This window comes from Scyliorhinus torazame, chromosome 5, assembly GCF_047496885.1.
Source record: "Scyliorhinus torazame isolate Kashiwa2021f chromosome 5, sScyTor2.1, whole genome shotgun sequence".
Classification (NCBI taxonomy): Eukaryota; Metazoa; Chordata; class Chondrichthyes; order Carcharhiniformes; family Scyliorhinidae; genus Scyliorhinus; species Scyliorhinus torazame.
Genome location: NC_092711.1, coordinates 287,474,629 through 287,499,322, shown reverse-complemented (window position 1 = coordinate 287,499,322; position 24,694 = coordinate 287,474,629). Strand labels below are relative to the sequence as shown.

The 24,694-nt window shown below is 46.0% G+C and overlaps 1 protein-coding gene across 3 annotated transcripts in view; it reads right to left on the bottom strand.

The window, feature by feature from the left end:
- Window positions 1-6,530: 6,530 nt before the first annotated feature.
- Window positions 6,531-24,694, bottom strand: part of LOC140421187 (copper-transporting ATPase 1-like) — a 155,345-nt gene continuing 137,181 nt past the window's right edge. For all 3 annotated transcript variants that reach the window (XM_072505690.1, XM_072505691.1, XM_072505692.1), the window contains 6 exons: window positions 24,320-24,466; window positions 21,956-22,098; window positions 21,244-21,447; window positions 19,311-19,428; window positions 11,993-12,095; window positions 6,531-11,648 (listed from right to left, as the gene is read on the bottom strand). In XM_072505690.1, coding sequence (XP_072361791.1) covers window positions 11,381-11,648; window positions 11,993-12,095; window positions 19,311-19,428; window positions 21,244-21,447; window positions 21,956-22,098; window positions 24,320-24,466 — 983 coding nt within the window. In that variant the 3' untranslated portion in view covers window positions 6,531-11,380. The remainder of the gene's footprint in view (window positions 11,649-11,992; window positions 12,096-19,310; window positions 19,429-21,243; window positions 21,448-21,955; window positions 22,099-24,319; window positions 24,467-24,694) is intronic.

Genomic DNA, 24,694 nt, shown 5'->3' with positions numbered 1-24,694 from the left:
CGTCAGGAACACAATCCTCAATCCTGGAGGACAAGATTTTGGTCAGCAACTTGGCATCCACATTCAGCAGGGAGATCGGCCTGTAGGACCCACACAGCTCCGGGTTCTTGTCCCACTTAAGATTAACATCAAAATCGATGCCTGTGACATCGTCGGGGGCAGCACCCTCTTTCCCTTGCCTCAGTGAACATCCTCAACAACACTGGCCCCAGTATCCCAGAGAACGTTTTATAAAACTCCACTGGGTACCTGTCCGGACCCGGGGCCTTACCCGCCTGCATGGCTTTCAAGCCCTCCACTATCTCTTCCAGCCCAATTGGGGTCCCCAGCCCTTCTACCCGCTCTCCGTCCACCGTTGGGAAATTCAGCCCCTCCAAGAAGCGACTCATCCCCTCCGGCCCCGTAGGGGGTTCCGACCCGTACAGCCTGATGTAGAAGTCCCTAAACGCATTATTCACTCCTACTGAATCACCAACCAGATTCCCCTCACCGTCCTTTACTTTCCCTATCTCCCTAGCTGCCTCCCTCTTACTAAGCTGCTGTGCAAGCATTCTGCTGGCCTTCTCTCCATGTTCATAGATCGCCCCCCTCGCCTTTCTCAGCTGCTCCACCGCCGTCCCTGTGGTCAGCAAGCTAAACTCCGCCTGCAACCTCCCTCAGAAGCCCTGCCTCAGGGGTCTCCGCATACCTCCTATCGATCTGTAATATCTCTTTGGTCCGTCTCTGCCCTGTCAACCTTCTCCCTATGAGCCCGGGTCGAGATCAGCTCCCCTCTTACCACCGCCTTCAGTGCTTCCCAAACCACCGCTGCCGAAATTTCCCCCATGTCATTGATCTGCAGGTAGCTCTGAATCCATTTCCTCAGTCGCTCGCACACACCTTCATCCACCAAAAGTCCCACATCCAACCTCCAGTGCGGGCTCTGGTTAACGTCTTTGCTAACCTGCAGGTCAACCCAGTGCGGTGCATGGTCTGAGACTGTAATCGCCGAGTACCCAGTGTCCACCACCCCAGCCAGAAAGGCCCTGCTCAAAATAAGAAATCAATCCGGGAGTACACTTTATGCACGTGTAAGTAGAAAGATAACTCCTTCAGCCTCCGCTGCTCAAACCTCCATGGATCCCCCACTCTTCCCCCCCCCCCCTTCCCCCATCAGCTCCATGACCCCTCTTAGTTCCTTTGCCATTGCTGGCACCCTGCCCGTTTTCGAGCTTGACCGGTCTAAGCCAGGATCCATTACTGTATTGAAGTCCCCTCCCCTGACCAACCTGTGCGAGTCCAGGTCCGGTTTCTTTCCCAGCATCCTCTTTATAAACTCCACATCATCCCAATTTGGCGCATACACATTTACTAATACCACCTGCACCCCCTCCAGTTTCCCACTGACAATAATGTACCGACCTCCCACATCCAAGACTATTCAACCTGCCTCGAACACCACCCGCTTATTGATCAGGATCGCGACCCCTCTAGTCTTTGAATCTAGTCCCGAGTGAAACACCTGGCTGACCCAGCCTTTCCTCAGTCTAACCTGGTCCGTTACCTTACGGTGCGTCTCCTGCAACATTACCACGTCCGCCTTCAATCCCCTAAGATGCGTAAACACACATGCCCTTTTGACTGGCCCATTTAACCCTCGAACATTCCAGGTGATCAGCCTAGTTAGGGGGCCCATTGCCCCCCCCCCCCCCCGCCGATCAGTCATCCCCTTTTTTTAGGCCCGCCTCCAGCCCATGATCCGCGCCTCCACCGGTCCATCCCCACGCAGTCCCCGCCCCCGACCACCTCTCTGGTGCTCAGCTCCGTCGTCAGCAGAACATTCACCCCCCCCCTAGCAAGAACACCCTGTAACCCAACCCCTTTCCTAAACCAAACATATGCACACCCCACTGCGCTTCGGAGAGTTAGCTCATCCAGCTAGCTTGGTGGCCCCCATCCCCGGCGCCAGATAGTCTCCCACCAGATAGTCTCCCACCTCCGGGAGTCCGACAATTCTTAGGTTCTGCCGGCGGGACCTATTCTCTAGGTCCTCCACCTTCTCCAAAAGCTTATTTTGCTGGTCCCTCAGCATCCCCCGCAGTCTGATGCTCCTCCTGCTTAGCCAGCGGCTTCTCCACCTACTGGATCGCTCGAGCCTGGGCATCCAATCGGAGCTCTAACCGTTCAATCGACGCTTTTATCGGGTCCAAGCAGTCCCGTTTCTGCGTAGCAAAGGCCTCCTGAATGACTTGCATCAGCTGCTCCACAGACTGCTGGGTTGACAAGCCAGAAGTTCGCCCCTCCGCCATTCTGTCTCCTGTTGCAACTACAGCCCAAGTCTTCTGTCTTTTTGTTTCTGCCCTTACGAACACTTCTAGTCCTTTTCTCCATGCACCAAAGTGGGAATTCAGTAGAGAATTGCAACTAACATCCGTTCTACAATTCAAGTCCGTTAAAAAATCAGGGGAAAAGGTCCAAACGTCCGACCAGAGCGGGAGCCACCAAATGTGCGATTTACTCCTTCATAGCTGCCATCAGAAGTCACGTATTAATAAACTATTATTGCACTGAGCAACTTGTGTGATTATTTGGCTATCATATACGGATTAAACACTGTGGTTTAGAAAGCACAACACTACAACGGTGAAGGAACGGTGGTATAGTGCCAAATCAGAATGGTGTGTTTCTTGGGGGTGGTGTTCCTATGCATCACCTTCTAATCTTTAGAGGTTATGGCTTCGGAAGAAGCTGTCAAAGGAACTTTGGTGAGTTTTTGCAGTGCGTCTTGTAGATTGTACACACTGTTGCCGCTGTGCATGGGGAGAGGAAGTGAATGTTTAAGATGGTAGCTGATCAAATGGGCTGCTTTGCCCCCATGAAAATGTCATATGGCAGAAATCATGCATTTTCAATGGGTAGACTGCCCTCAAAGTCATTAGTGAGAAAATGTTTTCGAGAAAACCAGAAAAATAACTTACCATCTGGAGGGAAATCAGCTATTTCAGCCTCTGGAGAATGGAATCTGGAACTGCCTGGTGTGGATTGTTACTCATTGAGCAAACATCACAATGGGCAGTTTTGGTTCTCGTGCTATTGTGTAATTTCTGGAGTACCACTCCCCAAACATGCCATACTGACTTTCAGTATGATACTAACATATTGCACGAGTCAGATTGATTTTGTTGATGAAACTAGCAGTGTTCATGGGTTCATTTTTAATGGGAGAACTTGCCTAACTACTTCAGTACTGAATCTGGTCAAATATTTCTGCTATTATTTGAGCCATTCATGCAAGTTCAGATTGAAAGAAGCAAATGAATACTTGTGCTCATCCAGCACCTTATCACCTCCAAAAAGGTGAAAATAATTTTACTGTGCAAACTCTGGGATAATTTTCTTCATTGTAAAGTATGAGTGGATATAAATAACAAAAACAGAAAACACTGGAAAAACTCAGCGGGTCTGACAGCATCAGTGGAAAGTGCCAGAGTTGAAAGAAAGCCAGACCACAGATGCTGCCAGACCTGCTGGGGGTTTCCACGTTTTCTGTTTTTATTTCAGATTTCCAGCATCCGCAGTTTTGCTTTTCATTTTAGTGAATTTGATGTTTGGTGTGGTAACAAACAATGGAGGCTAGAAAGGTGAAAGGTTCAATCTCTGGCGGATGTTGGTAGGCAATTTCAGTTGCTAAGATGAGGTTGCTGCAAATGTTACCAACAGCTCTGGGTTTGGAGAAGTGGGAAAAATCAGCCACATTTTCCACTGCTGTTTGCTCCATTGAGACATTTGTGAGAAAATGTACTTGTGGTGCAGATTAGGATCATACTTGGGTGAACAGCCTAACAGTAGTTAAACAAGAAGAGAGGCCACTTGGTCCGGTGACGGCGGGCGGGAGGTGGCCGCATAATGGAGGGCTCCCGTTCGGCAACGGCATTTTCGGGGCTTTAAGCCCGGTCCCAGGGTCCACGGAGGCGGCAGAAGCAGGGAGAAGGCACGGAGGAGGCACAGTGAAGACACAGGAGGAAAAAAAGAACAAAGAAAAATGTTGAGGGTGAGCAAGAAAACGGCCGGAAAAAAAACAGCTGAAGGTCTGTCGGGGAGTGGAAAGGTCACCACGGGGTCACCAAGGAAAATGGAGGCTGGAGCACCAGGGAAGGCCGCACTGCTTACGGCTGAAGAAATAACTAAGGTGATGGCGGCGGAATTTGAAAAGCAGTTGGCGCAGATTGCAGTTCAGACATGGAGATAACTTCAACACGTTTATTAAACTATTTACACTTCTATTACTCGGGTTCGACACTACTGCTAATCCTACTATAGCTACCCAGACTGACTAACCAGCTACTGCAATCCACGTGGTGGGTGTAATATTGAATCCACCCTGTGTCTCTACTCACTGACTGTCTCCACTGGAAAGAGGCAGATCATGTGTGTGGTGTCCTTTATATATGGGTTGGTATAATGCTCCCCTGTGGTTGTGTCACCTCCGTGTGTATCGTGAATGTCCACTTGTCGTGTCCTATCTAACTGATCTATTGGTTGAGTGTGTGTGTGTGTGATGTCTTTGGTGCTCCCTCTAGTGTCTAGCTAGCCTACATGTATTTACATTGATGCACGTCACCACGCCCCTTAATTGGGGAAAAAAAAAATAATTGGATACTCTACATTTATCCAAAAAAACGGTTTCCCAACAGAACATTGCAAGTTCAAGACCCAAAGCAGGGTGTCATTTGAATTTGTTGGTATTGTCAGTTCTAAAATTGAATATAAGGGCATGCAATAGCAATCCTGTTTTTAAAAAAATTTAGATTACACAATTATTTTTTTCCAATTAAGAGGCAATTCAGCGTGGCCAACCCACCTATCCTGCACCTTTAGGGGTGTGGGAGTGAGACCCTCGTGGACACGGGGAGAATGTCCACAAGTCCTGAAAGAAGTGCTTGTTAGGTGAATTGGACATTCTGAATTCTCCCTCAGTGTACCCGAACAGGTGGAGAGTGGTGACGAGGGGATTTTCACAGTAACTTCATTGTAGTGTTAATGTAAGCCTACTTGTGACACTAATAAAGATTATGATTTAGCCTTTCCAATCTCTATACACACTCTCTGCACACTTTAGAACATAAGGAGTATGTTGCATGTCCCCCTTGAGCCTGATCTTCTACATTAACTACACTTCCCCATTATAAAACATAGTACAGAAGGAGGCCATTTAACCCATCGAGTCTGCACCGACCCACTCAAGTCCTCACCTCCACCCTATCCCCGTAACCCAATAACCCCTCTTAAACCTTTTGGACACTAAGGGCAACTTATCATTGCCAATCCACCTAAACTGCACGTCTTTGAACTGTGGGAGGAAACCAGAGCACCCGGAGGAAACCCTCGCAGACACGGGGAGAACGTGCAGACTCCGCACAGACAGCGACCCAGCAGGAATCGAACCTGGGACCCTGGCGCTGTGAAGCCACAGTGCTTTCCCCTTGTGCTACCGTGCTGCCCACATCCCTTCACCACATGGAAAAACCACAGATAGAACTCCTGCCCTGTAGTTTGGAGCACTCAACATCCACAGGAAAAAGAGTGTTATTAATAACGATTATTACGATAAATTGGAAGATCCAGCTGTGGATACTCCCCCCATCCATTACTGCGGTGTTCTGGGATCCAGGATTGCTGGCGGCCACCATCTTGAACTCCAGAGGTAGCCCCAGGTATTGTTCAGGTTTCTGCTCTCCACATTGTTCCAGGCCAGCATGTTTTTCTACAGGTGCCGTAGAGAATTGGGCATGGGTGGAAGATTGTGGTCAGGCCTTCATCTGCATCCTATTCGTGGAATGCAAAATCTGTTTCATACTGGCTTCCAGCAGGTTTTTCGATCCACCAGGCAGGCACTAGTGGAAGATTCCACAGGAAATTCACACCAGTGTAAAAACGATTTTTGGATTCCCAACAAATTCTCCCCCACCCCTGCCGCCATTGAACTTACCTGTGGGGCCATGGAAGCATTCTATCCAATTTGAGTTCACGGCCAACTCTTAAACATGGAGTTTTAAAGCCACTTTTAAGTGATTTTTTAAAAATTCATAAACGGAGTGGCATCGTTTGCTAGGCCAGCATTCAATGGCCATCCTAACTGCCCTCGAGAAGATGGTGGTGCGCTGCTTTCTTGAACTGTTGCAGTATATGTGGTATATAGACACCCACAGTGCTGTTAGGGAAGGTGGTCCAGGAATGTGACTCAGCAACAGTGAAAGTCGGCATGGTGAGTGGTTTGGAAGGGAACCTCCAGGCGAGGGTGCTCCATTGTGTCTGCTGCCCCTGTCCTTCTAGATGGTAGCGGTCGTGAGTTTGGTAAGTGCAGTCTAAGGAGCATTGAGACAGCCATTTCCCTTCAATGGGTATTGTTGCACTCATGCCAAACATGTTGTCTATGAGTTCTTTACTCTTACTCAAGCCTCAGCTGCTCCTGCACCAGCTACCTTACAAACATTGACTCAGTTGACTCCAAAATAGAATATACATCAATAAATGCACTACAGTCCATGACCCAAAGGCAACACAAGGCATTTTTAATTGGTTCAATTGGTGACCCACCATACCTGTGGGCAACACAATCCAATTCCTTCATTAACTTTACCAAAACAAACATATTTTCTCAATGCTGTACAAGTGCATAATGAAAAAGTCTTGCTGCTTGGAGTTCAGATTTCAAAAGGCCAGGGATAATAATGGGGTACAGGAAAATGACAAGATTTTTTTTTAAGTACTTCCCTTATTTAAAAAAAAACACTCAAAACATACCTTATACTTAAGGCACATGTTTTCTCCCCCAGAGATAGTCGTAGCTTTATTGTTTAAGTATATAAATAAGTTCAACAATAATAATACCAATTGAATTGCAGAATAATTAGATGTTTATAAAACTCATTTTAGGACAATAACATTGCAACTTAAGAAATGGGTTTATCCTATTCAGGAACAGGACAACTTGTGTTCAAAGTACCTGTTTGTGAATATTCGTTCCCACCTCAATTCAATGTGATGCAACCTTCTCAGATCAGTACTTAGGAGAGTTTTGATTGTGATATGTCCAAAGAACACATTCAACAAAAAAAATTCAAATTGTGGGGAAGTAATATTTGGAATCAGTTCTGTTACATTCACATTTGTGTAAACTTCTTGGTGAGGAGTGTGATGGGTTTATTTGTACTTTGAACCTCAGTGAAAAATTATATAAAGTGTCGAGTTTCAAAAAATGAAGTCAAAAGCTGTCCAGTAGACAGTACATTGGTTCAGGATTGACTACTGCAGGTAAGCAACTTAAAGATACCCTATACATTGATGTATACATGAATACTCTTTTGAGGGAGGTACTCTCTTTAGCTTTGAGAGACAATGCTGCAGAGAAATAAGAAAATGCCTTGGATTAGCAGCCCAGAGCATACGTTGAGGTATGTCTTTAAAGAGGAAAGGAGCATAAATTCAAAGGTGGGTAGGGCAAATTTAGAACCAATATCAGGAAGTCCTTCTTCACAGAAGATACAAGTGAATGGAAAGCTCTTTTGAGTAGAATACAGGGGGCAGAAAAGATCCTGTCGACCCCAAGAGACAGTTGCAGGTTGTGCTGAAGTTATTTTCCGAGAGAGATGAGTTAACTTTGGCAACATAACCTTCCGTATCTGCTCTTGGCTTGTGACAGGGACCAAGAATACAAAGTGCAGCAGATTGGAAATTTTAGCATCCAAGTAACATGTGATGTAGCTGAAAATGTTTGCCTGCTTGACTAATAGGTAAAATCCTCCATGCTCTTGAGAGCAGATTGGGGGGCGAGGCCCTCTGCCAAGAAATTACATGTTATACCACAGCAGAGGCAGACAATCATTTTATGAAGTGGTCTCTGATAAAGTACCAATGGTCAATCACCTAATGTTCAAATGAGGGATAAGAAACAATCCAAGGTTTCAGCTTCAGTTGCTTGAAAATATAATAGCAAATAGATATATAAGCTTTGATAGAGTCAATAGTAGGACAACAATAGTGTTAGTATGGCAGATCCTCAATAGAACATTATCAGCTGCATTGCTATTGTGGATACATCATTGATTTTTTTTTTTAAATTCCCAATTAAGGGGCAATTTAGCTTGGCCAATCCATCTACTCTGCACATCTTTGGATTGCAGGGGTGAAACCTACGCAGACACGGGAAGAATGTGAAAACTCCACACGGATAGTGACCTGGGGCCGGGATCGAACCACGGGTCCTCGGCGCCGTGAAGTAGCAGTGCTAACCACTAGGCCACCGTGTCGCCCTGTGGAGACATCATTGATGGATCTCTGCATTAAAACAAAAAAAAACTACAGCAATAAAAACGTCCTCTAATTTTAACCAAAAATTAATGAGGCATTATCGGGAAGTGCGAACATGAGCACCAACATTTTACTACTTCGCAAATTTCTAATTTAGTTTACATAATTTCAGCCAAAAGAAGAAAGATTTTGCAAGTATAAAACCATTAATGTCATTTGGCATTATTTTCTAAATAGATTTTAATCTGTTTCTTTGCTGGGAATTTACGTTTTCCTTTCCTGAATCTCTCCCTTTTACCTAATTACCCGATAATGAGAAGATGAAAAAGAAAATGGGTTCCCCAAAATCAACGGAAACTCCTTCAGAAAAGCATCTATCACGATTTTAAATACAGAATGACAATTCTTATTGACTTTGGCATTGCAGCAATTAGCATTGCATCCATGCCTCGAATGTGATGCTAACATATTAAATGAGTAGAACTGATTTGTAACATTATAAATAAAATTGTGGATTTAAATATAGATTTCAGCATTCTACGAGAAAAATAATTAACTAGTGCTTTAGTATCAGTTGCAAGTTGCCATTTTCATATACTCATATAGAATTATTAACTGTCATAATGTCACCATATGAAGGTTTAAATAAACAATTATTATCTATAGCTTATTGAAAGACAAAGAATGCTGAAAATCGGGTGGTACTTTGCTGAAGTTCATAATTTCTTGCATAAGTTGCAGCCCAGCATCAACATTTCTGCTCTGGTAACTCGGTGGATAAATTTATTATTGTGTTTTGAGTTCAAGAGATCAATTAGATCTTGGGTTCAATCTTGATCTGTGAGGAACTAGATGTTATTTAGAGTTATCAAGCACTTCAGCTTGAGCACAGGATGCAGGACAGAAGGTCAGTAAGGATCGTTTCTCCTGAACATTATTTTACAGCCCTTGCTGCAGAACATAAATGTTGATGTGAATCTTGGTTGGTCTAGGCTCAATTGATTTGGCCCTGGCACACAATGTTTAGGTTCACATTTTAGGAAAATGCACATAGTGAGGTACCAAACAGCTGCCAGTTCTATATCCCAATATGTCAGCACCCTTAGAAAGGAAAAAATACTGGGGAAAGGTGTTTACTCCTAGGTGGTTGGGTGTCCAAAGATCAATGTATGCATGGTATAATAGGGAGAACAAAATGTGGAAGACAGCGGTACACTTGATAAGATAAAAGAAAATCAATGAACAAATCTAGAAGTGAAACAATTGCATATCTCAGGGGACCCATGAATGGAATATATTGCCAGGACAAAGTAAATGTGTTATTTATAACTGACACCTCGCATTTGTATAATGACAGACCAAGTTACAACATATAAAAGCCATGGGGAAATAACCAAATTATTAATAACCACTGTCATAGAACCTAGTGCACAGGTTGGATCTTCACACTGACTGAAGGCCTACAAACCTTGTTGTGAGACCAAAGCACCAATGAGATGAAAGGTGCTTTGATCCTACAATCTAGCCAGCATAACACTCATGCAGATCGAACTGATTTTCGTGAAGTCCTACCGTCAATGACATCTTAGCTCTCACAATTTTATATACAAGACTGGATGGACCTGATTATTCAATTGGGAGACACATTCATTTTACAATAGCATTTAACTTACAAGATCTTTAACTTTATGGTCTTGTTAATTAGCTGAAATAGTTTATTCCTTTGGGAATAAACTTTTAAAGTTTTTCATTTTGTCTGCAAAACTAGAGATAAAGTACTTCATTTGATACAACAGACACTTCAACATTGCACCTTTAGTCCATGATATAGTTACAGCACTAAGTGTGCACAAAAAAATGGAATAAAAAAAACACATCCCTTAGTGACAAGTACCATCCAAACATTGGATTTCTCTCCAGAATTAAGCTGCCACTTCTGCTTTGATGATTCAGGAAGCAGCTGGGAGGGGGAGAGTAACAAATCCAATCCCATTAAAAGCAGTTGAGGAAAATGTTGTACAATGAATAGTCTCTGCAATAATTCATTCAACGCAGATGGGCTAGTTCCTAATTTAAAAACAAAAACAAATCCAGGCATCAATGAGGAAGTTTTTTTAAAAAGACACAGCGTGGGGTGTTGGACAGAAGGACAATGCTGTAAAGGATCAGCTTCTGTGTTTAGTACCAGCTGTACTCAGTGTTCATTTAAACACAAATGGTGGAGCTGCACATAGCCCAAGATACAATTAAAAATGCTAACCAGCATTTTTTCAATTGCTAAGTAAAATTGTTTCTTCTGCATAATAGTTTGGAAAAGGTGCCATTTTAAGATCACAGCAAAAGTATGATCTTGCCAGAACAAACAGAACTCACTGCTCAGCCTTTGTGGAACAGCATCTCCATCACATGGTGTGTCTGCTATGTTTGGTTAATTACACCACATACCCGTTTATCAGATTCAACCATTACTGTAGAATCTATGATTTGTGAGGTCACTTTGGCTTGTCCTACATATTGCAATACCCTTTAATTAATAGAAAAATATAAGGACATGGAAATTTGGAACTGTTAGTAATCAGCTCAAAGGTTGAATTTGGTCCTTATTAAATAGGAAAGGGTGCCATAGGCACCGTTTCAAAACCTGCTGCCCTCAAAAGGTGCAAATTAAAGGTTTCCCAGTTGGCCTTCTAGATGGAGATTGAGTTGTGTGTGAAAGCAAGAAAAACTGACATTCACCATGCCCATCAGAATTCCTCCTTGTTGATCATGGAGGATAGGGATTCATGAGTCATGCACGATACAAAAATCAGGAGACTGTTACTTGAAACATCTTTTCCCTCCTGGGTGCAGAAAGTGAGATTGCCAGGAGCCTGAAAAGCAGAAAAGGTTAAAAAAATAAAGTTTGAAAAAAAAAAGATAAATTACAATTGTACAGTAGTGTATCAAGTATACTAGCTCATAGTAAAAGACAAATCTGCCCATCCTCCGCTCCTCCATGAGAGTCCTACACTTGTGAAATGTAGAGGCTGAGAAGACACTGTAGTCGGGAGAACAGATCTTGCAAATCTCCTGCATTCAACCAGAAATTTGCTCAAACTGCATCATCCTCATCTCTCCCCAAAAGGAGATTATTTTTGTCTGGATCATGTAGAGGGATGTTGGTCATGGAGCACCTTTCAGACCTGAGAGAGTTAATGGAGGCTCGGCTGTAGTGTACTATTCGATCCAATAGGCTTAGCTTTGGTGACTCCCGCCTAGCTTCACCCATACCGACGTGCACACTGATGTCAGACAGAGACTTCTGCTTCATGTGATTCCGAGCTCTGTTTTCTAACCTGGCAGGATCGGGTTTCTTGTAACTGAAAAGACAAAAGAAAAGGTGATTACATTGTTGTAAAAGTGGGTCACATAAACAATAGCACCAAGGAAAAGAAATTACTGAATTATGAAAACATCAGAATTCAAATATGAAATGCACCAAACTTTCTTCTGAAGCCTCCATATATAGGCTCTTGCTGTGCATGGATGCACCATTCAACTTATTACTCTTCATATGACAGCCCAATGCTGCCCATATTCAACACCCACCCACTGTCTATTAGGAGTTACCAGAGTTGTCTGGTTATTTTCTTCCCCTTCCTAAATCAGTAGCCCTCAGACCAATTACCCACTAGAATATTTGATTAAAGGAGCAAAGACTTACAGCTTTAATAATAGAGAAGAAAACACCACAGAAACAGACGATGCTGCCATCGCAGCAGATCCCATCCACGGTTGTAATATCAGTCCAAAAGGTAAGAAGACACCTGAAAAGCAAAGAATGTAGTCACTCTGTCATCTATCATCATACTTGTCCTGAAATACATTGCTCATCATGTAACATTGAAATTGTTTTACCTTTCCACACAAATATAATTGTTCAAAATTACAGGGACTTGTGTAGTACATCACATGTGTGTGTACCAGAGATATTTTGCTGATTTCAAATGCATAGGGATGTATTCATTAGCTCAGGCATATTCCCATGTGTATTAATAAAAAATCCATGATTGGCAGCGGCCAGCGAAATGTTTGTGGTCCACAAATGGAGGAAAAATTAACACGGAACATATGAGATACCCAGCAGTGATTATTGAGTGCAGTAGTTTCATTCGGGTATTCAAATGTTGAGGTGCTCAAATAGTCTGCAATTGATTTTTAAAGAAATATTTTTGTTGAAATTTCTTTCATTATAAACAGAGTAATGTAGAACAGATGCTTCAGGTTACAATGCATAAAGGACACAATCAACACAACCAAACTCTCCCCCCCCCCCCCCCGCCCCAACATTAAGCTAAAAACTCCTTAACAACTGACTAACTCTTTGAAAAAGTAAATGAATGTTTGCCATCTTAGGTAGAACCTTCTACCAACCCCCGAGTGGTGTACTTGACCGTCGCCAAATGTAGGAATGACATGAGGTCACCCAACCAGGCGAAGGCACTGGGTGGAGTAGGAGACCTCTACCTCAGCAGAACTCGCGTCCGGACTTTAATGAGACAAAGGCGAGAACATTAACCTTCACCCCAGCCTGCAGCACTGACATCCCGAAAATGGCCACCATAGGACATGGTTCCAGTTTGCCATTAAGTATCTCTGACGTGGCGTTGAAGAAAGAGACCCAAAAGCTTACTAATTTTCGACAAGACCACAAACATACGAGTGTGGTTAGCTGGCCCCGGAGAACAATGCTCACACACCTGTCCTCCACCGCAGAAAAAATCCACTTGTCCTTGACTTAGTCAGATGAGCACCACTTTTAATTGGGTCAAACTAAGTCCTGCAGAAGAGGACATGGAGTTGAGCCTGCGAGGAGCCTCGGTCTACATCTCATCATCCAGAATAGGACCCAATTCACCCTCCCATTTCACCTTTACCACATTCAACGGACCCAGCTCCGGTGATGGGATCTGGCCATAAAACCACAAAATACTACCCCCATGCAACATGCACTTTAGTAGAGCATTTGACAAGGTCCTCATGGCAGGCTGGTGCAAAAGATTAAATCACATGGGGTCACGGGTGAACTGGCTAGATGGATTCAGAACTGGCTGGCCATAGAAGGCAGAGCATAGCAGAGGAAGGTTTTTTTTCCCCGAATGGAGGTCTGTAACTAGTGGTGTTCCGCAGGGATCAGTACTGGGACCTCTGCTCTTATATATATATATATATATATATATATATATATATATATAAATATATATATATATATATATATATATATATAAATGACTTGGAAGAAAACACAGCTGTTCTGTTTAGCTAGTTTGCGGATGAAACTAAAATTGCTGTGTTGCGGATAGTGATGAAGATTGTCAGAAAATACAACAGGATATAGATAGGCTGCAAAATTGGGCGGAGAAATGGCAGATAGAATTTAACCCGGACAAATGCAAGATGATGCATTTTGGTAGATCCAATTCAGGTGGGAGCTACAAAATAAATGGCAGAACCATCAGGAGCATAGAGACACAAAGAGATCTGGGTGTGCATGTCCACAGATCCTTAAAAGTGGCAGCACAGGTGGAAATGGTGGTAAAGAAAGCATATGGCGACTTCCGGTTGCGGCGATGCGGAGCTAAGCCGCACGATTCAGCAGCTCCCGCGAAGACGGACTTTTGGGCTCGCTAACAGAGCCCCAACGGAACTTTTGATACAGACAACCCGTGGGGAAGGAAGGAGAGAGGTCCCCTACTAACCTGCATGGACCGGACCTGCAGCGAAACGGCGAAAAAAGCGGCCCTGGAGCAGCGGGAGAAGAAAGAGAAAAAAAGCAAAATGGCGGCGCCCACGGACAAAGAGGAGATGCAGGAGTTCATCAAGTGCTGCTTCGAGGAGCTGCGCAAGGAGATGGTGGCGCCTATGCTGGCAATAATTGAAGGACTTGGAGCAACCCAGAAAGCCCAAGAGGTGAAGATCCAGGAGATCCAGGAAAAAGTGAGTGAGAACGATGACGAGCTTGTGGGCCTGGCGGTGAGAGTGGAGCGGCACGAGGCGCTGCACAAGACGTGGGCGGGAAGACTCGACGACCTGGAGAACAGGTCGAGGAGAAACAATTTGAGGATCCTGGGTCTCCCAGAAGGAGTGGAGGGGGCCGAGGCCGTGGCATATGCGGGCACAATGATCGGACGCTGATGGGTGCGGAGGCCCCCCCGGGATTGCTGGAGCTGGAAGGGGCGCACCGAGTGCTGGCGAGGAAGCCTAAGGCAAATGAGCCGCCAAGGGCGATGGTGGTGAGATTTCACCGGTTTACGGACAGAGAGAGGGTCCTGAAATGGGCCAAGAAGGAACGGAGCAGCAAGTGGGACAATGCAGAGATCCGAATATACCCGGACTGGAGCACGGAGGTCGCTAAGCGGAGAGCGGGTTTCAACCGGGCCAAAGCGGTGCTGCATTGGAAAGGAGTGAAATTTGGAATGTTGCAGCCAGCGCGGCATAATGGCCAACACCACTACTTCGAAACGCCCAAAGAGGCGTGGACCTTTATACAAACTGAAAAGTTGGACTCGAATTGAGGGTTTGTGTGGGAGGGGGGTGTTTGAGGGTTGAAGTATGATGGTTGTTGTATATAGGGGGTCAACCACGCGCAGGAAATGCTATATGGGCTGGGGGAGAGAGACAAAGCCACGACAGGAGCTGCGCCATAGGGGGCGGGGCAGGCTCTGGAAAGCGCGGGTTTTCTTTCCCGCGCGCGGCAAGAAAGGCGGGAAGGGGAACGAAGGAATGTACATTGATTGGGAGACTCCCACACGGGGGGGTCAAAGGGATGGCGGGGGAAGCCGGGGTCAGCTGACTTACGGGAGGGATTTGGGGGGAGCAAAAAAGCTAGACGGGGATCTAGCGGGGGGGGGGGGGGGGGGGTTGCTGCTGCACTGGCTGAAAGAGAATGGGACACAGAAGAGGTGGTTGGGACGAGGGTCCCCCGGTTGGGGACTGGAGAGTGAGGGAGACGCAGACAAGGGACTGGCCCAGAAAAGGAGATGGCTAGTCTACGCCCCGAACTGGGATGATGCTGGATTTATGAAGCGCATGTTGGGGCGCATTCCGGACCTGGAGGTAGGAGGACTGATAATGGGAGGGAACTTCAATACAGTGCTGGACCCAGCACTGGACACCTCCAGATCAAGGACGGGAAAGAGGCCGGCGGCGGCCAAGGTGCTCAGGGGTTTTATGGACCAGGTGGGGGGAGTGGACCCATGGAGGTTTGCAAGGCCGCAGGCCAGGGAATTTTCTTTCTTCTCCCATGTACACAAAGCCTACTCCCGGATAGATTTCTTTGTTCTGGGTAGGGCGCTCATCCCGAGGGTGGAGGGGACGGAGTATTCGGCTATAGCCGTTTCGGACCATGCCCCGCACTGGATGGAACTGGAGCTGGGAGAGGAGAGGGACCAACGCCTGCTGTGGCGGCTGGATGTGGGACTGCTGGCTGATGAGGTGGTGTGTGGGAAGGTGAGGGGGTGTATTGAAAGGTACTTGGAAGCCAACGACAACGGGGAGGTGCGAGTGGGGGTGGTATGGGAGGCGTTGAAGGCGCTGATCAGGGGAGAGCTGATCTCCATCAGGGCTCATAGGGAGAAGACAGAGGGCATGGAAAGGGAGAGGTTAATGGGGGAGATCTTGCGAGTGGACAGGAGATACGCAGAGGCCCCGGAGGAAAGATTACTTGGGGAAAGGCGACGGCTCCAGACGGAGTTTGACCTGCTGACCACGGGCAAGGCGGAGGCACAGTGGAGGAAGGCGCAGGGGGCGACCTACGAGTACGGGGAAAAGGCTAGTCGGATGCTGGCGCACCAGCTCCGTAAGAGGGCGGCAGCGAGGGAAATAGGGGGAATCAAAGATGGAAGGGGAGCCACGGTTCGAAGTGCAACTAAAATAAATAAGGTATTCATGGCCTTCTATGAAGAGCTGTATAGATCCCAGCCCCCGGGGGGGGGAAGGGGGGATGAGACGATTCCTGGACCAACTGAGGTTCCCGAGGGTGGAGGAGCAAGAGGCGGTTGGTTTGGGGGCACCAATTGGGTTGGAGGAGTTGAGTAAGGGTTTGGGGAGCATGCAGGCGGGGAAGGCCCCGGGGCCGGACGGGTTCCCAGTGGAGTTCTATAGAAAATATGTGGACCTGCTGGCCCCGCTACTAGTGAGGACCTTTAACGAGGCAAGAGAGGAGGGAACCCTGCCCCAGACAATGTTGGAGGCGATAATCTCCTTGATTCTAAAGCGAGACAAGGATCCACTGCAATGTGGATCGTACAGGCCGATTTTGCTCCTCAATGTGGATGCTAAGCTATTGGCAAAAGTATTGGCCACCAGGATTGAGGACTGTGTCCCGGGGGTGATTCATGAGGACCAAACGGGATTCATAAAGGGCAGGCAGTTAAATACCAATGTGCGGCGGCTCTTAAACGTGATAATGATGACATCGGAAGAGGGAGAGGCGGAGCTAGTGGCAGTTATGGACGCGGAAAAAGCCTTTGACCGAGTGGAGTGGGAGTACCTCTGGGAGGTATTGCGCAGATTTGGGTTCGGGGGAGGGTTTATCATATGGGTTAAGCTCCTTTACAGCGCCCGGTGGAGAGTGTAGTGACGAACCGGCGGAGGTCGGAGTACTTTCGGCTGTACCGAGGGACGAGGCAGGGGTGCCCCCTGTCCCCCCTGTTGTTTGCATTGGCGATCAAACCCTTGGCCATATCACTTAGGGAGTCTAATAAATGGAGGGGGATAGTCCGCGGGGGAGAAGAGCATCGGGTATCGCTCTACGCGGATGACCTGCTGCTCTACATGGCGGACCCAATGGAGGGGATGGTGGAGGTCATGCAGACTCTGAAGGAGTTTGGGGAGTTCTCGGGCTACAAGCTTAATGTAGAGAAGAGTGAGCTTTTTGTATTACAGGCAGGAGACCAAGAAAGAGAGATAGGGGACCTACCGCTGAGGAGGGCGGAGAGGAGTTTTCGGTATCTGGGGATCCAGATAGCCAGGAGTTGGGGGCCCTACATAAACTGAATTTGACGAGGTTGGTGGAGCAAATGGAGGAGGATTTTAAAAGATGGGACATGCTCCCGCTCTCGCTGGCGGGTAGGGGGCAGTCGGTCAAAATGGTGGTCCTTCCGAGGTTTTTGTTTGTGTTTCAGTGCCTCCCCATCGTGATCACCAAGGGCTTTTTCAAGAGAGTAGGTAGGAGTATTATGGGGTTTGTGTGGGCAAATAAGACCCCGAGGGTTAGGAGAGGGTTCCTGGAACGCAATAGGGACCGAGGAGAGTTGGCTTTGCCAAACCTAGGGAGCTACTACTGGGCAGCAAACGTGGCGATGATCCGCAAGTGGGTCATGGAGGGAGAGGGAGCGGCATGGAAGAGGATGGAGATGGCGTCCTGTAAAGGAACGAGCCTGGGGGCATTGGTAACGGCACCGCTGCCGCGCTCGCCGACAAAATACACCACAGGCCCGGTGGTGGCGGCAACACTAAGGATCTGGGGCCAGTTGTGAAGGCACAGGGGTGCAACGGGAGCATCGGTGTGGCCCCCGATCAGGGGTAACCACCGGTTTGTCCCGGGGAAGATGGACGGGGGGTTCCAAGGCTGGCATCGGGCGGGGTTTAGAAGAATGGGGGACCTGTTCATTGACGGGACATTTGCGAGCCTAGGGGCACTGGAGGAGAAGTTTGAGTTACCCCTGGAAAATGCCTTTAGATATATGCAGGTGAGGGCTTTTGTGAGGCGACAGGTGAGGGAATTTCCGTTGCTCCCGGCACAAGAAGTTCAAGATAGGGTGATCTCGGGGGTATGGGACGGGGAGGGCAAGGTGTCGGAAATACACCAAGAGATGAAAGAAGAGGGGGAAGCGCTAGTAGAAGAGTTGAAAGGTAAATGGGAGGAGGAGCTGGGGAAGGAGATTGAGGAAGGGCTATGGGCTGACGCCCTGGGTAGGGTTAATACCTCCTCCTCGTGTGCCAGGCTCAGTCTGATACAATTTAAGGTGGTTCACAGAGCGCATTTGACGAGGGCGAGGCTGAGTAGGTTCTTTGGGGTCGAGGATAGATATGAAAGATGTTCAGGGAGCCCGGCGAACCATGTCCACATGTTTTGGTCATGCCCGGCATTGGAGGGGTACTGGAGAGGAGTGGCGGGAGTAATATCCCAGGTGGTGAAAGTCCGGGTCAAGCCAAGATGGGGGCTAGCAATATTTGGAGTAGTGGATGAGCCGGGAGTACAGGAGGCGAAAGAGGCCGGCATTCTGGCCTTTGCGTCTCTAGTAGCCCGGCGAAGGGTCTTGCTATTGTGGAAGGAGGCAAAGCCCCCTAGCCTGGAGGCCTGGATAAACGACATGGCGGGGTTCATAAAATTGGAGAGGATTAAGTTTGCTTTGAGAGGGTCTGCGCAGGGGTTCTACAGGCGGTGGCAACCGTTCCTAGAATATCTCGCGGAGCGTTAGAGGAAGGTTGGTCAGCAGCAGCAGCAACCCGCGGGGGGGACGGGACGAGAGATTGTTTGAGTGTATAAAGCTATGTACATATACCATCTTGCCAGGTATATATCTTGCTCAGGGTGACTTTGCGTTATTTTGTTACGGGGGGGGGGAGGAGTTCTGACAGTCTTACTACAATGGTTACCCAAGAAAATTTGGAAAAATTCAAATCACTTCTACCTCTTTTGCAACTATAGTACAGCCCCCTCCCACCTCCCATGGGACTCTGGCTGACTTCCACTATGCAGAGGTTCAAGGCCATCACTTTCAGACAAAGGTTGATTGACACAGCATGATTCAAGTGCACATAAAATAAAGAATGACAAAAGGAAATCTCTCTCTGCAACCAGGAAGTTATTGAGTCCCCACTCCCTCATGGAATATAATTTGTTATAAAAAAAATTTGACCATTGCAAATCCTCCACTAAGCAGACAAAAAAGCAGAAACATTGTGTGTCCACCTGTTTTTATTTTGTACACACACTAATCAGAAACTTTTTAAAAAACTGAACACATGACACTTACCAGCAGCGATGGGAATGCCAACAATATTATATATTAAAGCAAACACAAAATTTATCCGAATTCGCTGGACGGTCTTTTTGGACAAATGAATACTTGCCACTACATCAAGGAGATCATTCTGTGGAACAGAGAAGAATAAAGATAGAAAATATTACTAGTGTGCTTGCCACACTTGATAGTTATCTGTGAATGTATGTGGTAAAATTTCATGTTCTGTTTGGTTCTGCAATGCTGTCTTTGTGCACCATTTTCAAATGTGCCACAGCAGCAATTCTTATCAGGCTGCCAATCAGCTGGTAAAATCACTGCCAGACGACCCTGTGCTGCTCTCAACCAACAAAAGCATAACTGGACTGGAGAACGGGGCTTGAGGTTCACTTAATTCCGTTATTAAAATCTATTCTTCTGACATGGACATTGTTAGCAAGGCACATCAAATCCTTCTCAAATTGCCACAAGAAAGCAGATCTCTGTTGGGGTTTGATGAAACTGAGTGTCTTGCTAGGCCACATGTGAGGGCAGTTAAGAGTCAAAGGCATTGGTGTCAGACTGGAGTGGAGTCGCATATCGGTCAGATTAGGTAAAGACAGCTGGTTCCATTTCCAAAAGGACATTCATCAGCCAGCTGTGCTTTTAACGACAATCTAACAGTATCAACAAAGAACAGTACAGCACAGGAAATATTCTTTGCAAAGGAAACCTCTTCTCAGAATTCAGATCTTTCAATCAAACTCTGATTACCAAGGCATCATCACTCATTTCCATTGCTACAACCTATCACATTTACAATTGCCTTCTCTAATGCACGTTTTACTAGCCTCCCATGGTTGATCCTACATAAACCCAGTTCCTATTTGCTTACCAAATTCCATTCTTCTATCATTCCTGCACTCGTCAACTATCATTCGCTCGCTGCTCCTTAACAAAGTTAATTCCAAAAGCTTGATTTTTAGTTACAAATTACTCTGCAGCCTTGTTCAACTTGGCATCTGCATCCTCCATCGGTTCATGTCCTCAATCTTTAAGCATTGTCTACCTTTCCATTTCAACTCTAGTGGCTGAGCCTTCAGCCGTCTTGGCCCTATACTCTGGAGCTTCCTGCTAAGTCACTTTCCAATATATCCCTTCTCAAAAAAGGTACTTTTTCAACCATGCCTTCAATCATTTCCCCAAATTCCTCTCTTGCTGCTAATCACAGAATTCAATCACACCACTAGGTGGCATAGGTCCTCCAGCACTGCTAAATACTCATTATCCTGAGAGGATGAGATAGCCTGAAAGCAAAGCTGAAGCAGGCAGGCAGGGAGGAGGCATTCCTGTATTGTAGAGATCCTGCAGCAAGAACTGTAAACTGTCCACTACAAAGCTCTCAGAACATCCAGCTGTTGATGGCAATACATATTATTTCTTTTACTTCACTTCGATTCTTCATTAACATATGTATCTTCGTATTCACGATGTTCATATGACTCAATGTCTGTTACTCAAGACAGACATTTTTCATTCTTCCTCATTCTTTTGTCGGTCAGCACAAGTCTACTCTCAAACATTTCCATTGCACTTCTGAAATTGATTTTCTCTTTGAGAAATGTGTGTCTTTTGTCACTCCCGGAAAGTAAAGCACTGACAGTTTAAAACAATCACCTCAACAGTGAAGGGAGGTGACAAATTTTCCTTTCGTCACCAACAGGTATGAACTCAGACAGTCCCCTGCATATCATTCAAACTCACTATCCATCTGAAGGACAACTGGTGACTGTACAATCTTCCCGAATGTATGAAATACTATAAGTAACTAACGATGATAAATAGACAGCTGTAAGTAAACAATTTCGGTGAAATCAGTACAGCATAGTCACCTGAACAGGTGAAACAATCAGGGAAATCCAAATGAAGAAAGCCAAGAGACAATCATAAATGTTGACGCTCTTACCCGAATCAAAACAACATCAGCTGCTTCAATGGCTACGTCAGTGCCTGTACCAATGGCAATTCCAACGTCAGCCATTGCCAATGCCGGGGAGTCATTCACACCATCGCCCACCATTGCCACAATCTTCCCTTGCTTCTGCAACTGTTCCACTTTCGCTACTTTATGCGAGGGTAGGACTTCGGCAAACACCTTGGTGATGCCAACCTGACAATGCAGCCAATAAATCAAGTTATGGCAATCATCCTTCACACATTTTACAAAATAAGCGTGCCACCCCATTCACGCAGTTCTGTCATTTTTCCCATTCTTCCTCCCGCCACCCCCCCTTTCAAAAAACATACCAAGCACGATGCTAATGCCACTAATAATCAGTTGTTTGAAAGGGAAGATGACTTACGAGGACTTAATCACTGAATTCCCTATCTTGTGGGCCACAACTGCTTTCCTGAGCAAAATTGGCTGCCATGCTCTTAACTGGCTGAGCAGTTGATTCTGGTTGTTAGATATGGCAAATAGAAGTCAGACAATATGCTGATCTCAAAAAATGGGTTAATCAGTTAACGTGCCAGATAAGGGCAGAGTTGGGCCAGTCAATGATGTTCCCATAGTTAACTAGCAATCTCGGACAAGGTCCTAAAGGCCTATCAACACTTATCAGCACCACTTGAGGTGGAAAGAAAAACCCTAAAAAATATATCTGGCTTCGACTCACTTGAGCAGCAATGGTCCTGGCTGTTTTACTGTTGTCTCCAGTCATAAGAACCACTTCCAGTCCCATACTGTTCAGTGTGTAGACAGCCAAATCTGCTTCTGGCTTTACAGCATCTGCAATTGCTATCATTCCACACAGTACCCCTGTTGTTCAACAAAAACAAACAAAAGCAAACAGAATAGTGAAATAAACTCTGGTGGGCTGCGTGGAAGGAGGGAGGTGAGGTTTAATTATAAAGCCTGACATTACAATTGTAAACGTGATTGAAACGTTGACTTATTTCGCTCGCTGTGCTAGTCCGGCATTCCTAATTTATGTATTTATTGTATTTGTATATTAAAAAAAGAAACATTTCGACTGGCACTTGAAACACCATAGCGTACAAGTACTGGAAAATGGGATTAGATGGATAGGTGCTTGATGGCCAGTGCAGACATGATGGGCCGAAGGACCTCTTTCTGTGCTGCAAAACTATGACTCTATCCCTGGGAAATTTGAAATTCACTTCAGCCTGCTTCTCAGTAGCAGCCTTTTTCTTTTGTCCTGTCAAGTTTCTGTGAAAGGCACTTAAAGTTGCAACAAGCACCTCAATGGATTTCCGTTTGATTTTCTAATCCTTCTTAACTCTCATCTCCATTGTAACCTGAAGTCACATCGGCACTCCTCAAAACTGAGATGTTTATCAGGAATTCCACACCTTCTTTTCAGAGCTATCTATTTATATGACTTTAATTTAAGGGATGTCTGGTAAAGTTCAGCGCTCATGACACCGGCTTCACCTCTGTGAAGAACCTGGGTGTTTTTCTATGTTAAAGGCATTATCTAAATGCGTTGGCATACATACAAGGAAACATTGACAGGCTGGGTCTCTTAAAATAAGGTGGTTCAAGTATGGCCTAATAGAAGTCCTTAAGGTTATGAGAAGTTTTGATAGAGTTGATATGGAGAGAATGTTTCCTCTGATGGGGATGAGCATAACTAGAGGTCATCAATATAACAGTCACCAAGAAATCCAAAAGGAAATTCAGAAGAAACACTGTTACCCAATGAGTGGTAAGAATGTGAAACTTACTGCCACAGGGAGTTGTTGACAGGGAGCCATTTTTACCAACCGGCCGACCTTCGTGGCCCACGCAGGCCAGCCAACCTAAGCGGCCTACGCAGGCCGGCCAAACTCGCGGCCCACGCCGGCCGACCTTCGTGGCCCACCAATTTCTCTTACCTTGTTTGCTGACAAATCGCGCCCAAAGCACATGATGTCAACGTTTGGGGGGCGTGACCTGCTCTCTGCCTCTCTTCAGGCAGGAAGATTACAAAGAATTTACAAATTCGCAAAACTCTGCGCATGCACACTGATGAGCAGGCACACATGCGGGGTGCGGCCACATTTTTATTTTTATATGGTCGCGGCCTTTTTGAAGGCCGCTCGCAGCCGGCATTGTTAAAAGCCGGCTGCTGCAGCACTTGCATGCGAATTTGCGCAATCAGGAGCGCCGTGACAGACAGCTCAGCAACCCCCCCGACACCCGCCCCGCAACCCACCCGCGGGTCACGCCCCTGACTTTGAAAATGCCCGGTGTAGATGCATTTAAGGGGAAGTTCGACAAGTATTTGAGGGAGAAAGGAAAAGTAGCTTTAGATGAGAAACAATAGGAGGCTTGAGTGGAGCATAAACACCGACATGGACGGGTTGGGCCAAATGGCCTTTTCTGTGCCATTTATCCTTTGCAATCCTATAATTTCAAGTTGACAACTGATAGAATTGCCATTTTAGCACCAGGGTGGCAAATTGAAAATTTACACCCAAGACTTGTTGGGGACATAGTTCAGCAGAGATCTATTACCTTGCCAAGTGGCGTTTAATAATAATAATAATAATAATAATAATGATAATCAGCATTGTCACACGAAGGCTTACATTAACACTGCAATGAAGTTACAGTGAAAAGCCCCTCATCGCCACATTCCGGCGCCAGTTCGGGTACACAAGAGGGAGAATTCAGAATGTCCAAATGACCTAACAGCACGTCTTTCGGGACTTGTGGGAGGAAACTAGAGCACCCGGAGGAAACCCAAGCAGACACGGGGAAAACATGCAGATTCCGCACAGACAGTGACTCAAGCCGGGAATCGAACCTAGGACCCTGGCGCTGTGAAGCAACAGTGCTACCCACTGTGCTCCCTTGCCGCCCAGGACATTTAGTCCTGTGCAAGTCGAAAAAGCAGAAACAAGCCATTTGACCACCTACAGTTTCACAGCCAAACACAACCTTTCCGCACTAAATTTCCACACACATTCACCATCCGTTTCCATTCCAAGGTAGACTACTTCTGATTGAAGTAAGAAACTGCTCATGTTCCTACCATCCACAGAGACCAGTATTGCTGTGTGTCCCCGGCTTTCATGTTCTGCCATGCAACTGTCCACATCGTTACTGATATGGAGACCGTTCCTCTTCATCCATTCACGATTTCCTATCAGTATCGAAAAGATCTGCGATTTCCCCGAACCTGTGTCAGAGAATATTTAAATACTAAACTGATCTGCAAAAATATAATTAATGAACTGAGTACCCATGTATTCTCACTGTCATTGCTGCACAGCAATGTTTGCAGAATGATTGAATTCATTATTTCAAAAGATTCAAAATAGAAAACAGAGGAAATAGTGAGGCAACAAATCAAAACACTTTGGTAATATTTATTCCACAAGAATAGAAACAGGATAAGGAACCATTT